This window comes from Scaptodrosophila lebanonensis, unplaced genomic scaffold, assembly GCF_003285725.1.
Source record: "Scaptodrosophila lebanonensis strain 11010-0011.00,11010-0021.00 unplaced genomic scaffold, SlebRS2 tig00000001-arrow-pilon, whole genome shotgun sequence".
Taxonomy (NCBI): domain Eukaryota; kingdom Metazoa; phylum Arthropoda; class Insecta; order Diptera; family Drosophilidae; genus Scaptodrosophila; species Scaptodrosophila lebanonensis.
Genome location: NW_022060529.1, coordinates 9,788,773 through 9,803,622, shown reverse-complemented (window position 1 = coordinate 9,803,622; position 14,850 = coordinate 9,788,773). Strand labels below are relative to the sequence as shown.

The 14,850-nt window shown below is 42.4% G+C and overlaps 4 protein-coding genes across 4 annotated transcripts; 1 reads left to right on the top strand and 3 right to left on the bottom strand.

The window, feature by feature from the left end:
• Window positions 1-1,995: 1,995 nt before the first annotated feature.
• On the bottom strand, window positions 1,996-3,733 carry LOC115634790 (glutamate transporter polyphemus). Its single transcript, XM_030532698.1, has 7 exons — window positions 3,669-3,733; window positions 3,537-3,602; window positions 3,329-3,479; window positions 2,785-3,264; window positions 2,552-2,730; window positions 2,330-2,502; window positions 1,996-2,269 (listed from the first exon to the last, which is right to left on the bottom strand). Exons 1-7 carry the CDS (start codon window positions 3,731-3,733, stop codon window positions 2,004-2,006), a joined length of 1,380 nt encoding a protein of 459 aa, XP_030388558.1. The 3' UTR covers window positions 1,996-2,003.
• Window positions 3,734-8,295: 4,562 nt separating this feature from the next.
• Window positions 8,296-9,063, bottom strand: LOC115634782. Its single transcript, XM_030532682.1, has 5 exons — window positions 9,058-9,063; window positions 8,846-8,997; window positions 8,699-8,789; window positions 8,511-8,650; window positions 8,296-8,461 (listed from the first exon to the last, which is right to left on the bottom strand). The coding sequence occupies exons 1-5, from the start codon at window positions 9,061-9,063 to the stop codon at window positions 8,296-8,298; spliced, it is 555 nt and encodes a 184-aa protein (XP_030388542.1).
• A 1,949-nt stretch (window positions 9,064-11,012) lies between these two features.
• LOC115634277 lies at window positions 11,013-12,895 on the top strand. The gene is made up of 4 exons (XM_030531910.1): window positions 11,013-11,402; window positions 11,508-12,234; window positions 12,299-12,432; window positions 12,484-12,895. Exons 1-4 carry the CDS (start codon window positions 11,135-11,137, stop codon window positions 12,675-12,677), a joined length of 1,323 nt encoding a protein of 440 aa, XP_030387770.1. The 5' UTR covers window positions 11,013-11,134; the 3' UTR covers window positions 12,678-12,895.
• Window positions 12,730-14,755, bottom strand: LOC115634273. The gene has a single exon (XM_030531901.1). It carries the CDS (start codon window positions 14,713-14,715, stop codon window positions 12,892-12,894), a length of 1,824 nt encoding a protein of 607 aa, XP_030387761.1. The 5' UTR covers window positions 14,716-14,755; the 3' UTR covers window positions 12,730-12,891.
• Window positions 14,756-14,850: the final 95 nt, after the last annotated feature.

Sequence of the window (14,850 nt, the reverse complement as noted above, 5' to 3'; positions counted from 1 at the left end):
TGTTTGATAATGACACTGACATGATGCTGCTGTGACAACTCACAGGAAAGACGACAACTGTGGCTCCGGCAGCAGAAGCGGCAGGAACAGTAAAAACAGCAAGGACGACAAGAGCGACTGCAATGGCAATGGTTCCTTCGAAGCTCAGACAACCGGCATTGGTTGTCCTTTTTTTGGGCAGAGCCCAAGAAATTATATACGAAAATTACTTGTAACGGCTGCCGCAAGCAAATTCCTGATTTGTGTGCCCCAGCAGCATCAGGAACTGTCCCTCTGCCAGTTCCACAGCTCTACCAATAAGCGTCCCCTGCTGCCATGCGAGCTTTGCTTGATCTCATTTCGTCTGACGCTTGTTTTGCTGATTTCTAGCCTCGACGGCATGCGGCGGCTCCAAATTAAGTTTCAAGCAACATGTCTGCAAAAATCATGCCCGAGGACCAATCCCAGACTCCCTCCTCCACACAAAAAAATTACGGCACACTGTCACAGGCAGTTGGCCGCCATCGTTGCCTGCCGCAACGTTTTTATTTTTATTTGGCGTTTTTTCCTTATTTAGTTATTTGAAGAATGGAAATTGTGTTGTGTGTTTGCTGCAGTGGTCGTTGAGTTCCTTGTGGAGTTTCCTCTCACTGCTCATTGTCCTGACTGGCAGGCCGTGTTCTTTTTCGCTCACGATGCTATTTACACTGCCGCAGTCAGTGACGTCGGCGTCGGCATCGGCATCGACATCGGCTGCGAAGTTGGAGCCTGAGTCTCTGGATCTGCGACTGAGACTGAGTCGCAGTCAGAGTGTGAGTCTGTGCCTATTTATATATATTTGCTGTGCTCGGTGTACTTCTTGCGAGTTTGCTGCCTGCATTTGTGTTTGTCTTTTAGTTTATTGTGGCCCGGTAGCGGCGGCATTCCAACTTTTCCTTTTGTATTTGCGCTCCATTGAGGCAAGGAATTCAATTTTAAAACCGCAAAGGACTTGCACAATTGTTATATGAACGTGTATTGGGCTCCACCTTATTCTCAAGCAAAGCCCCGCCATGTACTCGTGCATGTGTGGCTTTTATTACAGTTTGTTTAATTTTAAATGATTTTTGCAATTGATCAATGCACGTAAAGCTGCTTAGTACTTAATTAATAGCACAACAATCATACGCAACGTTGCCCGCCTTGAGCCAACACCAACGGGAAGAGCAAACAGAGCGACTGGTAAACATCAGTCTTAGCGGCCGAGCTTAGCCGGCATCTTAATTAAGCTAAAATGGGCTCAATGCCTCCGCAATGTCTGGCAAACAATGCAGCAGCACGGCAAGAACGCACAAAACCGCAACAGGATTTGCTGCCAAACGAATGAGTTTCCAAGCCCAGACGGATAGCGAACACTTTGATGGCAATTAATTAAAACTCAGCAACAATGCCAACGACAATAACATCAATAAAAAAATGCACCTGTCGACTGAAGATTTCAAGCTCTTCCAGGCTTCCATTCAGATGACATGCTCGTCGAGAATCGCAAGCCAAATTAACAGCAAAGATAAATTTATTAGACGAAAGTTTGAAAATATAAAACAATAGTATGATAGATATTCGCGCTTCTTTTAAGCTATATTAAGTATTACACATAAGTAAGTAGTTAGGTTTAGTAGTTTAGTAGGCTTGTAGTTAGACATTTTCTAATTTCAATTATTAACTAAAATTAAAATTCTATTGTATAGAAATTGTTATGCTTTTGAAGTAAAAAACAAATTTCCAGATTTAGTTTTATTACTATTATTGATCGACCTGTAGACTTAGGCCATAACATAGCAGATGAATGTAAAATTTGAAAACCACAAAAGCTTAATCGCAAAAATAGAGAAAATAAACAAATAATTTTAGATATAACTATACTTTTTTATTTCATTGTATTTTCTATAGGCATAGTTGCTTACTTTTGTACTCCTTACAGACTTTATCAAATATTTGTTGGTTAGTCACATTGAAAATTGACTCTCCTTTCTCCATTCCTCAATCTACATCTTCATTGCCTTCATAGTGACCATAAGGTCGTCTATTAACTGCTTCAAAGCCACAGAACAACCGACCATACCAAAAGAAATGCCACATACGATGAGCGCAATGTCCCTGAACAACTTCCAGTACAGCCTACCATAACCGATATCATAATTGAGAAACATATCTATTAATGCTGGACAAAATAGATTCAGATTTGATAGAGAAAATGCTCCTTCTAATGCTGTAAGCGCCGCCAGGTTGGGAACTATCACAGCTACTACGCCTAGAAGAGATGAGTTCGGAACATAAGTCTAAAATCTTTAAATCTCCATTAAGAACATACCCGTCAGCACCAGAAATATGGTACGTGTGATATACTCCGTGCAATGGTTGGACTTTTGCAATTCACCCTCATTCGCGTATTCGCTGAAAATCACGGTTATTGCAACAAAAGCATTCAGTGGATAACTCAAAAAGATGCCGCTGGCTATAGTGACCTTGATGAGCTGCGAGATTCTAGAGAGAAGCTAAGAAGAGTATCAAATAAGCGTGCTTAGTCACTCACATTTCGTCTTGCGGTATGTTTAACGTCACACTGGCCTGGACTTGATCGCCATATCGCCAATAGCCCATGATGCCAAAGCACACATTGGAGAAGAGAATGAAAAATACGGCCAGGTTAAGAACACCGAATGTGCCCAAATATTGTTGCGGATGCGCCATATTGGCCTCGACAACAAGCATCTATAGTCGCCAAATAACAATTACTGGAAGGTGGAGCTCCTTCAATTCACTTACCGAGCCAACAGCAGTTAGCGAGAACGCTGCAATGCCAAAGAAGAGAACCCATTCGTACGGATGAGTCGATAGCACACGCGAATCAATGTTGGGCAGACCTCGAACCAAATAGTACATTATGCACGCAAATCCCAAATAAAGCAGCACATTAGAGAGCAAATTCAGCGGCACCAGATACTTAAGCTTGCGAATCATAAGCAGGGGGAAGAGCAAAAAGCAAGCGCCTATTACATAAAACCTTTCGCTCACGTTACGAAAGTAAAAGTCGCCGATCTCCTTGAAGTTCTTGGCCACAAAAACCAAATAGACCGTGCACAGTCCGAATTGGCCAATCACCAGCACACAGCTGGTCATCACACTGGCTGTGTGGGCCAGCCAGTGTAAGCACTTTGGCCCCTGCTCGTAGGCAATCTGTATGGCCTCGGGCATGGAGACTTGAGGTACTCGTATGCGACGACAGCATTCGGTCATGCCACTGATCTGCACAGAAACTAAACATGTACTAATAATACTGAATCCTAACATTCACATCTACTCTACCGACCAGCAGATGTATGCTATATGTCAGCAAGATCATAAGCAGCAGCGATATCACCGCTCCAGCCACAATACCCGAGTGGCGAAAAGCCAAAGGCATGGCCAAGACTCCCGTGCCGATCACGCACTTCAGCAGCGATATGAACGCATCGAAATTTCTGTGGAATAGTAGCTTTAGTGCAGTGTCAAGTAGACAGACCGACTCTAATACCCACGTCAATGGAACCTCAAGTACACGCTTTTCATACGGATTGTAGTAGTAGAAGGAAGGGCGGGAGCGGCTGTAAGCAGAAAGGGGTTAGTTATAAAGAAGAACTATGGATTAGTACAACCAGCTTACTACTCACACCTCGGGCAGCGACGGTTCCGTCTGCGTTGTTGTTGGTGGCTGCTGCGACTGCGTTGCTGCCATTTCGTTGGTAACAATACAAACGGAACGGCCAATTTGACAAAAAACTCAAATCACATGTGCAATAGCTTGTATGTTTCTTTTTTAACCGATTTCAAAAAAGAGGAGGTTATCAATTCGTCTGTATATTTTTTTTCTTTTATTTAAAATCTTATTTAAAAAAAAAAACATCTCATTTGAGATGTATTGACCAAACATACGATCACAGCTAAGGCACCTAAATAAAAAAGGGCCTTAATTTCATGAAATGGTTTGTTTTTTCTTTAAGCCGCTGTAATGTTAAATCTACAAAAAAGAGTAAAAATTAAACAGAAATTTTCTCGAACATACGGGTAGCAGAATAATTTAGTTGGCAATGACACAAAAGCAATTTTACTAAAAGAATTCGTCTAGACTTATTTAGGGTGCACGATCGCCTGTTGATAAGAGCAGGTTTGCTATCATACTGCGACGAATTGCTTATAATTAACTGAAGAAGTCGTTCTCAGCTATGTTCGTCGTACATATGTGTGTTCGCCCAACATATTTTGTTTTGTTGGGCAAATCTAAAGCTACAACTTTTCTATTTTGAATTTAAAATAAGAATGCTGCTCATACTCTTACTTAAGGCCTTTGTTTTAGTGGGCAGCTGCGCACGCGACACGCATTCAATTCACTTAAAACTAATCAGCGGTCTTAGAATATCATTAAATTGGCTGCACATGCTCGTAAGCTGGGGAACTCGCGATGGCGCGATGGCGGCGCACAAAGCGACAATTACCATAATAAGTGCAACTTATTGCATACTTTTGTGCGCAGGCATGTTGCATAAAATGCAGAAACTAAGTGTGCAGCCGCTCATCTGACAGTTTTCAAAAGCTAATATAACGGCGACTGTGACTACCACTGGGATTGGGACGCCCAAGCTGTCGACCCCTAGATCGTCGCTGGTAACACCGCCGCTGAGCGCCGTTCGCCGTTCGCCATTCGGCGATTGTCATGCCAGAATGTGCACTTCCGCTTCCGTTTAGTTGTGAATTTAGCAGTAAATTGAATTAAAATTTATTGTGAAAATTGCAAATTCCAAAACGCAGTACAAGAAGCGCTTGCGAGTAGTGTTGTCGGAGCGTTGGTGGAGGCGTCGGCAAAATCCAATACAAATAAAATTAAGTAAAAATTCACACACACACACCCACACCCACACACAGCAGGCAGATACAGCGAGATAGAGAGATGGAGGATGAGGGCGAGTGAGGGTGAGGGCGAGGGCGAGCCTTGTCTGCGCTCTTGTGCTGTGTGTTTGCACAGAAATATGCAAATGTGATATTGTCGCTGGCGACATTTACAACAATTACAATAACAACGGCCGGCAAGGAACGAAAGGGGCCAACGGTGGCAATGGAAAAGGCACCTAACTGCGTGCGACATGTGACACGATATTCAAATAAAGGAGCACAGGCGAACAAATCGAGTAGATCTGGGTAGGGCACAGCAAGTCGAGTGGTTGGGGGCAGCAAGGGCAGGGTGGGACAGAACGCGTCGGACGCATTTATAGCATATATTTTGCATAAAGGGAAATATGCAGAAAGAAAACGAGCGCAAGCAGCACAGAAATCAAATAAAACAAATTTGGAATTTTACAGTGAACAGGATTCTTGCATGCATGTGAAAACTGCGAGTGCCCCAGTGGGTAGTTAAAGACGTTGGAGGGCGTGCTGCATGTTCCTTAAACTGTCAGTCGCGCGTTGTATTCCTGACTTTGTCCTGTAGTTGTGGATGTGTGCGAGGGCAGATGTACATGATTGTCAAGACATTTCTCAATAAACTGCTCTTAAATAGTTACGAGTATATTTGTTATGTTTAAAAAATGATCGAAATTTACCAAATTACTTGTATTCTTAAATGCTATTTAAAGTTGAGCTGCTATTGCAGCAGGCAACCAAGAGGAACAAGGAATTTCAGCTCTTTAGTTATACAATTACTATAATCTCTGAATCATTTTGTATAATTTCTGAGTAAAAAATATAATTTCAACTTCCATAATTTGATATTCATGCAATTGCTAATAATAAAGAAAAATTCCTGATAGTTAAAGCAGTTAATATCCCAGCATTATAATATTTAATATTTTGCTTGCTGAAATATATTTGTTTTCCTCATCATCGAATTACTAATAATAATCCCAAACATAAATTTATAAAAATAAAAATATCATTCATTTATTTCATTTATTTATGTTTCGACTGAAACATGAACCATTTACAACAATGTTCACCATCATTACATGATTTTTTATAAAGCACCCCTCGTACAATCGTATGCGTATGTGCTCGCTTGTCCTTTATTTTGTTTTCTTTTTTTGGAAAACAAACAGACTGACATTCAATTTAAATTCCTATACAAATAATGGCAGGACAGGACGGGCGCAGTGCGGCAAGGGTTGCGAAGCGTAGATTGTGTTGACTTTTGGGTATTAGAGCTTGATGCCGCAACTGCCAAGAAGCAAATTAACGCAGCTTTGTACAAGTAGAATGAAAACACCGCTAGTCCAAAATGGTGCCAAAGGCATGCCCAGAACTTCCGCAACTTGAGGACTTGCAGCAGACTTGCTGCACCGTCATCAATATGGTCGCTCCTTGTCATCCGTTAAACCGAAAATAAAATCCTTTGAAGCGAAAACTTTGCTAATGCAAGGCACGCACAGTGCTCTACGCGAACAGCCAGTCAACACAGTGACACCTTGCATCGTCCTTTGTCCTTGGCAATTTGCGTTTACCTGACTCTGTCCAAGCCCGACACGGCATCAGCGGCATTCAAAACATTATCACTGCGTTTATCGGGCGCTCGCCTCACCAACGACAGTGGCATCATCCATGTTATCAACAGCTTAGCTGCCTGGCTACAACTTTGATTGTGTGAAGCGAGAGAGAGAGAGAGTGAGAAAGGGATGAGGAGTCTGTGTCTCAGCAGCCACTGCACTGTGTTGCGGCTTCGTTGCCTTCTCACGCTGTGCGCATCAATGATTTTGATCAGATTTCCTGGAATCGCTGTCCAGCGACGCAAGACCCCTCCACCCACCCCCTACGCCCACTCTTATCCGCGCACTTATCTCTCCTTTTCTAACAATATTTTTGCATTTATAATGAAATTCATCGTTCATTTTTCATACTTGCACAAAGTGGATTTTTATTAGATTTGCATTATCTTTTTTTTATTGCGCTGGGTGCTGGGTGCATTTTACAAGCATTGAATAGCAGTAGCGTTAATGTGGTTTAAGCCAGCTGGGCTCTGTCTAGTGAAGCGGCGCGCGAGGGCGTGGCCACAGGGACATGTCGATGCGGGGGCATCGCAGCCTTGCTCTGCATACCTCACGTTGCAGTTTTATCTGACAAAAAGGAACAAAGGCATAGCCAAAGTGTTAAAGAGAATCACTTAATATGGCACCCCACACTCACTTTATTCCTTTCGTAGTGGCCAAAGAAATAAACAAACAAAAAATAGAAGAACTCCACTGCAGTAATGAAGCTGATGCCAGTAAAGAGTCCAATGCAACCACCGTAAGATACTATTAAAAATTATTTAGTTGTGAATACAAATTGATTACAATAAGTTACATGCTGGTCTAGATTTTAACACGCTTCTTTTTTACCGATATAATTTTTATACTTTTATACGAGTATATCACAATTAACCAACACTTTTACAATTAAGCGCAAGCTATAGAAAATCCTGCAACGTTAGGGATAGAAAATAGAAACTAAACTATGCTGAAACCTGACCAGTGATCGAAGTATTCTGGGTGTCTAGCTAATAAATATGGAAATGTTCGAATTTTGATTTTTAGAACGTCTACCGATATATTTTATAAATACAAGTAGTGTATTGAGCGGACTATGAACTATTATCCGAAGAATTAATATTAAATGATATATTTTTCACTTTGATTTGCCTACACCATGATTACCAAAATGAATACCAAATAAATACAAAACTAGTACTATATCTTCCATATTACTGAAATATCAAATAACCAAGTGTGGATCAATATCGGGATTTTACCATCGACCGCTCTTATGAACTATACTGATATATCCGTAGTGCAAAATTTCAATATAACTTCAAATAAGTAAATAAAATAAGGAAATATTAATGCCAAATCTATGGCTGATAGATACGTATTCAGGATTGTTAATAAAATTATATTTTTCGCCTGATCGAATTACGAAAAATTTAGTAATAGCAAAAAGATGGTATTAAAAGCTTGGCAACTTACGAAACAACTCCAAGGGACCAAAAACGACTGTCCTGCGCACAACAAAAAGCGGCCAACTCGATAAACGAATTGTAATTCTGCTGCCAACAATACCACTTTCTTTTCCATTATTATTTTTCCAAATTGTGGTTGGATAATAAAATACGTTTTCGCAGCTTTGAGGACAGCTTTTACAAGTGCTAGTTCGTATGGAGTTGCGATTGCTAATTAGACACCCCAAGTTTCTGATATTACACCAGGTGGCATTAATATCTGAATACGAGCAAAATTTCAATTATTTCGGCTTTAAGATTTGTCAATGGATGTTAACTAACTAACTTTTGAAAAAATCGTTGTAAACGTGGGGTAGACAATTGCATTTCTCGACAAACAGCATGGCATGGCAAAAGTTAAGGCAAAGGGATTCATCATAAAACGTGCTCCTGATATACGGCTTCATATCATTAAACATCTCGTTAGAGTAATAGCACTTTCGCTGCCTGTAAATACCATAAACAGCATTGATAATACCTCCATCTTATAACTTACCAAGGTCTCAGAGCCCTAACAGCCGGTGTGTTAAGTATGCCAAAAATCTTGAAATTAATAGTCGTGTGATATTCTGTGCTCGGCGTAAAAGTTGACTTGTCCCTCAAAGAGAGCAGATTGGTGGTTGATTTCATATATATCTGATTTCAGAGGTGAAACACGTATTTTATTAATTGCATTATACTTACCCTAGCATCCTTGGCGTTTCCTACCAAATCGAAGCTGAGATGCCAATTCGGGCTTGTTTCCTCCAGAAAAAACATCTCATTTCTACGCATTCTTAATGAACGGAGAGATTAGTTGAAATGTTTATCAGACAACAGATCAAAACCTACTTTTCATTCAAGGAATTACGCTGCATCAGAAAACTATTAAACACAATGCAAGGTCCCAGCTCAGTTAGTTGCATATCGAAATAGCGATGACAGGAGAATTGCCTGCTACCAAATGAACAATTTTTTAACATCTGATCAACGTCTATGGATTCCTGTGGCACCCAATATGGCAGTTACTATGGATCCAGTTAGTGCGCAATGATTTTTCTTACCTTCATGTTGTGTAAATATGCGTGGATATTTAAGGATGGCAAAATTGCAGTACAATCGACAACGCTTTCATTGTATTGAAAACTAAGGTGCACATAATTCCACAAACACTGATTTAACCATTCGGGTGTGGCCTTCGTTGATACATTCATCACTCGCTCTGGACATATAAAGATGGCTGGGAACTGAATGGGTTGCCCAGGATCATTCACATCAATTGTCGATATGGTGGGCTCCGTTTTGAACCGCCAGTACAAAGAATACACTATAATGAGGTATATCGTAATGCTGCAAAACCAGACCAGTAGCCAAAAGTAACGCGCAAACTTTCGGTTCTTCGACCCCAAGTAATGGACACAGCTTAGGGTGGTGAAAAGAAAAAAAACATCGAACTGCCTCCTGAGATAATGCAATACGTATTCAAACCCAACAGCAATCATCGTGCAAACAAAAATGAATTTAAATATATAGACCCCAGCAGTATGCAGGTTTTATGCTCTACACCTCAAGTATAAGGGTATATCGATGTACCATGCAATCGGAATCATATATTTTGTCGGCATGGAAGGGATTGGATCGAATAGATATAACAGAAATAATAATAAATTATATCTTTTAATTTAAAATATTAAAAAGATTTTTTTTTTACAACAAATTTTGAACTATTTATATTATACAACAAATAAATTGTATAAATGAATAGTAAATAATCTGTAGTATCCATTATATGATGAATGAACTATGTTCAGTAACAGAAATACTTTCTATGATTAAATCCATTTTTTCTTAAGACAAGAAAATAATATTTTTAAAAAATGAATGATTAATTTAATTATTTTTATTCTTATTCTGATTCCCATAAAATATACCCCACATTGTGTTTCTGCTACGATTTTTAGTTTTATTTTCTTTGAACTTCTTCACGTTTAAGTTATCGGCAGCGAATTAGTACAAGTAAGCTTCCAATAGGTAGGCGAAACACTTAAGGCCTCTAGTAGAAAGGAGAAAATTCTCAAAAATTGTAGTCAAATTTTGAGTAAACGAACCTGTTGGAAACAATTTCACGTTTCACTCATCATAATGTTCGGAACCTACAAAGGACAAACACATTTTAGATATTGAAGGGCATAAAAATTCGACTATGCCTTAGAAAACTCTTTAGATTTAACTAATGTGATATTAAAGTACTTTACAACTACAGCAAACACCTCTCAGTCATACAAAACATGTAGTTGGGTGTGGGGCGTGCGTTCATTTGTTATGTATATTTTCCACACAATTTGTCAAAGCTTTTCATATATACTTGTACACACACCTGTCTAAGGATGTGTGAGTGCGTCGATTAGGGGTAAGGTAACTATTTGAAAATGCGCATGCTGCAAATTTCTATTAGACGAACTGTCAGTCATTGGCAGCAACGTGAAAGTCATACGATGATATTTCAAATAATTGCACACCCCGCGACCCCACCTCGGCAACAAAATATAAACGATATTTTTAGTTACCGACGAAGCACGCACCAGCACGGTGCGACAACACCCTTCACAGCACCCATAGAAACACAAGAAAGGACACAAATAGCAAAGACAGTGACAACAGGCACGATAGAAAACGTCTGCCTGGCCATAATTGAATGTTACACGTAAAATATTAAAAGAAAAAATACTGCTAAGTGCATGTGTACAGCGAAGCTCTCTGCGAGCACGTAACTCAATGAGTCAGCCGCAGAAAGACTGGCAGCTAATCAGTCCGCAATAATAGCCATGATGAAGAAGTGCAAGTCCAAATCCATTTGAATAGTGCGCCCAGATGCACATAGACACATTTGCTAACTGCTTTGGAACTTGGTGCTGCCATATAGTCGGAATTTAGATGCAATATGCATGAAACATCACAAAGTGTTTTTTTTTTCTAATAAATGTGGTCGATAATTTCCTCACTTGCTCACCTCTAGAACAAATGAGTCGATTGCAAGTCCATCCCTGGCAAGCGATGCAGAAAAATTAAAAACACAGCAATTACACAATCTCAGGTGTGTGTCCTTTGCACCACAGTCCTCGTATTGTTGGCAGCAACGCAATGGCCATGTTGACGCGCCTCACCAGCGGTGGCACCACAACAGTGACGCCCAGCTCACCAAAAGGCTTGCAACGTTTCCAAAACTATATTGCAGCCTTTCTCTGGCCAGGATCGCAGTCGCAACGTCACCAGCGTAAATCGACACAGCTGGACGCCATTGATTGTTTCACCAATGATCTAGTCAGTCGTAAGACACAGAAATGGGAGGAGCTGCGTGACAACTTGATGAAGCCAAACACGACAATCGAAGCAGAAAATAACTATGCAGGTAAAGGCCCCAACACAACTCATACATTGTCATAAGTCCACATTTATTATGCTGGCAAGCTATTACCAATTACTTTTGTGTTTCACAATTATTTTTGTGTTTCAGCTGATAACAACAGCAACATCAATGTGGGAAAGAGCGGCAGTATGACAGCGACGGCTGCCAGTTTCAATAAAAGCGTCGGTCTTATGTCCAAGGGCATGATGAGTGATTTGCAGGCTCTGCGTTCGCCGCAACTGGGTCTGGACATACGTTCCCTCTCGCAGCCGCAGCTGGACAATTTGCTCCTGGCCACGCTGGAGATCAAGAACAAGCTAGACTTCCTCTACTTAATACGCCAGTGCATACGCTGGCAACAACTACCGTCCAACGAGGTGTTCATCGCCTGTCTCAAGTACTTGAGCACGCTGAGTCGATTGCAGCAGTTGGATGCGCTTGCCGAAACATGCCGTGATCTAAAGCATCCGTTTGCAAAAATGTACGCAGACCTGGCTCCTTTCAAGGCCATTGCGTTGTGGCACAATGGAAACGCGGATGTGGCTTTAATGACGCTGCATCGGGGGTATGGCATAAGCCTGGGGACAGACGAGGGTCGACGCATGATACGTGCCGCTTTCCGCACCATTGCTGAGGAGACGCTGGCCCAAAAGAGTGAGGCTGTACTCGTCTCGCTCATGGAGGTGGCGCGCGCAATTCATCGTGAGCACAAGGACATCTTTGTGGTGGCATGTGTGTGGAAACAGTGCTTTGCAAGCGACTGGTTCTGCGACCAGAAGTCAGCCAACGAACTTTTCGAACACTACAAGGAGCTGCAGGAATTGGTCGAACGCAGGTACGTATTACTTCAATTACCAATACCTAAAGCATACTTAGCTTCTGGCTTTACTTTGTCAAAGGGCCAGCCCACTGTGCTCCTCATTCCTGAGCCGCAACAACGTGGATGCAGTGCATCGTCTAATCGAGGTCTTTCTGCAGCACAAACAACGCGCCGCCTGCGCACATTGCCTCAGTTTGCTCTTTAACTACCAATGTAAGTGAAGCACGACCATAGCGTTCTTTTATAATTTTTTTTTGTGTTTAGACCTGCGTAAGGATTTACGCGCCTGCGCCGAGATTGTGAAGTCCTGCAGTGAACTGGAAATGCCGCTGAGCGAGCTGCAAAATGAACAGTTCCTTAGCCTGTTCCTCGATCAAAGTGATCCCTTCGAAGCGACATCGGTTGACTCGTCTACTAAAACGTACAAATCGCCCAAGTCCTTCCAATATAAATTCTAAATCTAGCGGTATATTGCTTCTTATCCGAGTTAGTTTGATCGTTTGCATTGTAGTGTGAGCACCAAAGCGTGGCGCCACGCCCCACATCATGTTCGTTCTAGAGCAATAAGCTAATTATCCCTAGCACCTCCTTTCATATGATTCACCTAAAAGATGTTGATTGAGAAGCCAAATGTAGCGTTGATTCAATAAATGTGTTATTTAATGTCCAAAATCAAGTTCCAGTCGTCCCTTCATTTAGATTGCCTTCTGGCAGTTGTGAGGACGCAATACCCATACATTCGTAGCAGCGTGAGATTAAATGATTCCCACAACGATGCGCCAGACACTGTTGGCAGCGCGAACGTGCCTTCGTCTCCCGCTTAGAGCGAGCACAAGGCTTGCATCTTCTATGCTTCTCCCCATAACGACTGCTTAGCGTAACCCCATCCGGGAGCACGGCCTTATCTAAGTTGAGTACACCGATACCCTGCGTCTGTTTGGCATCACTGGCCGCCTCACTCAACAGTCGCTGACTGGATTGCCCGAGAATCTCGCAAATTTGCAGCTTCATCACCAGTGTGGTGGTGGATCGACGCAACAGACGTCGCTGCAGTCGCTGTTGCGTCAGAAACAAGCCCAGTTGCCGCTGGAAGTCGCGCTGCTCGATTAAAGCTTCTCCCTTGGGCGAAAGACGGAGCAGCACCCACGCATTGAGTGCGGCCGTATTGAGCATATGATGCAGGAATTTGAGGAATGTAGGCTGCTTTACTTGCGACGGTCTCGTGGCCAGCACGGTACTGTATCTTTGGGCTAAGTCATGGAACTGTGCACAAGTCTGAGCCGTCAAAGCGTGCAAGCTGGACGCGTTAACCTGTGCGCTGAGGCCGCAGGTGAGCAAATGATTAGAGCCTTGCTGCTTGTGTATTTTAACGTTGTCATAATACAAACATCCCTCAGCATTTTCTGGCCAGTTTTTGGGACAATCCGCTGATGTGATGGGCAACATGCCTATGGAACTCAGCTGACGCTGCAGTAGCTGCTGGCAATTCTGCAGCTTTGTAAAGCGTGGGCCTAACGTCACATTGCGACCTGTGGTTTTGAAGTCGCATATTACCTGGTCGAGATCCTTGTCGTGGGACACCTTCTGCCTCAGGAGCACTGCATTAGCCATGAACAATGTCTTAGAATCGCAGCAAAGCACCAATCGCATATTATCCAAATTCGAAGGCTGTTCATCCACGCAAACCCAACTGCTGGAGCCGTAATATGAACGTGAATTGATCAGCAGCTTTTGCCAAATGCGCTGCACCTCGTCCCAACCTTGCTCCGTGCACAGGCAATCGGTAATGAACTCAAAGCGTGTGAGCGTCATAGTCGCTCGGAATATGGCGTTGCCTAGTTCTAAAGTCCAGAGCTCCTCCAGGGGTCCATTGTACTGAGCATTGCGAAATACGCCACACAGATAGTTTAATCCCAGCCAGGACCGTAGCTCTGTTAGATCCGTAGGCCGCTGTGATACTCCTCTGGTGCGACGTTTACGGATCTGATCGTTAACAAAGCGCAAAAGTTGCCGTAACATATCGTCATCGAATAGCAGCATCCAAGATTCGACGGCGTTTGAGACCGTCCTGGCCGGACCTTTGCCACAAGCCTGGTGCACAGGCAGTGGCAACTCCTCCTGGCTGGTTGCATTCAGCTCAGCGCTCCAGGTATAGCCATTACTGGAAATGTAGCTGCCAGACGAAGGACGTCCGCGTTTACGTGCTTTGGCCAGAACTCGTCCCTCGGATCGCAGAACTATATCTGCAAGCTGTTCCTCACCGACTAAGAGATCGCTATCTTTAAACAACCACTCGAAGTCCGACGAGAACGCGGCCTGTTCCTGTAAAGGGTCAGCATCTTCTCCAGCCAATGTGCACTCTTTATAATCCTCTGGCGACGTCGGTACCAAATAGTCTTCCTCCATTTTCTCGTCGTCACCCTCATTGTCGCTGCTCTTCATATTAGCCAACAACTGCTCATCAAGCACAAATTCCATGTGATCATCTGCACTCATTTCGAACTCATATTTTCCCAACACAACAATATATTTACATATTCGTAGAGATGCAATAAAACATGTAATACTGTAATATGAAGGGCGACGTTTACTCTTTTGACGCTGTTCAACACATAAAACTCGTGTTAGACA

Coding starts and splice junctions, on each gene's coding strand:
- LOC115634790 (XM_030532698.1), bottom strand. CDS start 3,733: ATGGCAGCAACGCAGTCGCAGCAGCCACCAACAACAACGCAGACGGAA. Junction 3,480..3,536: donor GTACTTGAGGTTCCATTGAC/GTGGGTATTAGA, acceptor ACTATTCCACAG/AAATTTCGATGCGTTCATAT. Junction 2,503..2,551: donor AACATACCGCAAGACGAAAT/GTGAGTGACTAA, acceptor GCTTCTCTCTAG/AATCTCGCAGCTCATCAAGG.
- LOC115634782 (XM_030532682.1), bottom strand. Junction 8,651..8,698: donor GAAACGCCAAGGATGCTAGG/GTAAGTATAATG, acceptor CTCTGAAATCAG/ATATATATGAAATCAACCAC. Junction 8,462..8,510: donor GTTAGGGCTCTGAGACCTTG/GTAAGTTATAAG, acceptor TGGTATTTACAG/GCAGCGAAAGTGCTATTACT.
- LOC115634277 (XM_030531910.1), top strand. CDS start 11,135: ATGGCCATGTTGACGCGCCTCACCAGCGGTGGCACCACAACAGTGACG. Junction 11,403..11,507: donor AGCAGAAAATAACTATGCAG/GTAAAGGCCCCA, acceptor TTTGTGTTTCAG/CTGATAACAACAGCAACATC. Junction 12,433..12,483: donor TTTGCTCTTTAACTACCAAT/GTAAGTGAAGCA, acceptor TTTTGTGTTTAG/ACCTGCGTAAGGATTTACGC.
- LOC115634273 (XM_030531901.1), bottom strand. CDS start 14,715: ATGAGTGCAGATGATCACATGGAATTTGTGCTTGATGAGCAGTTGTTG.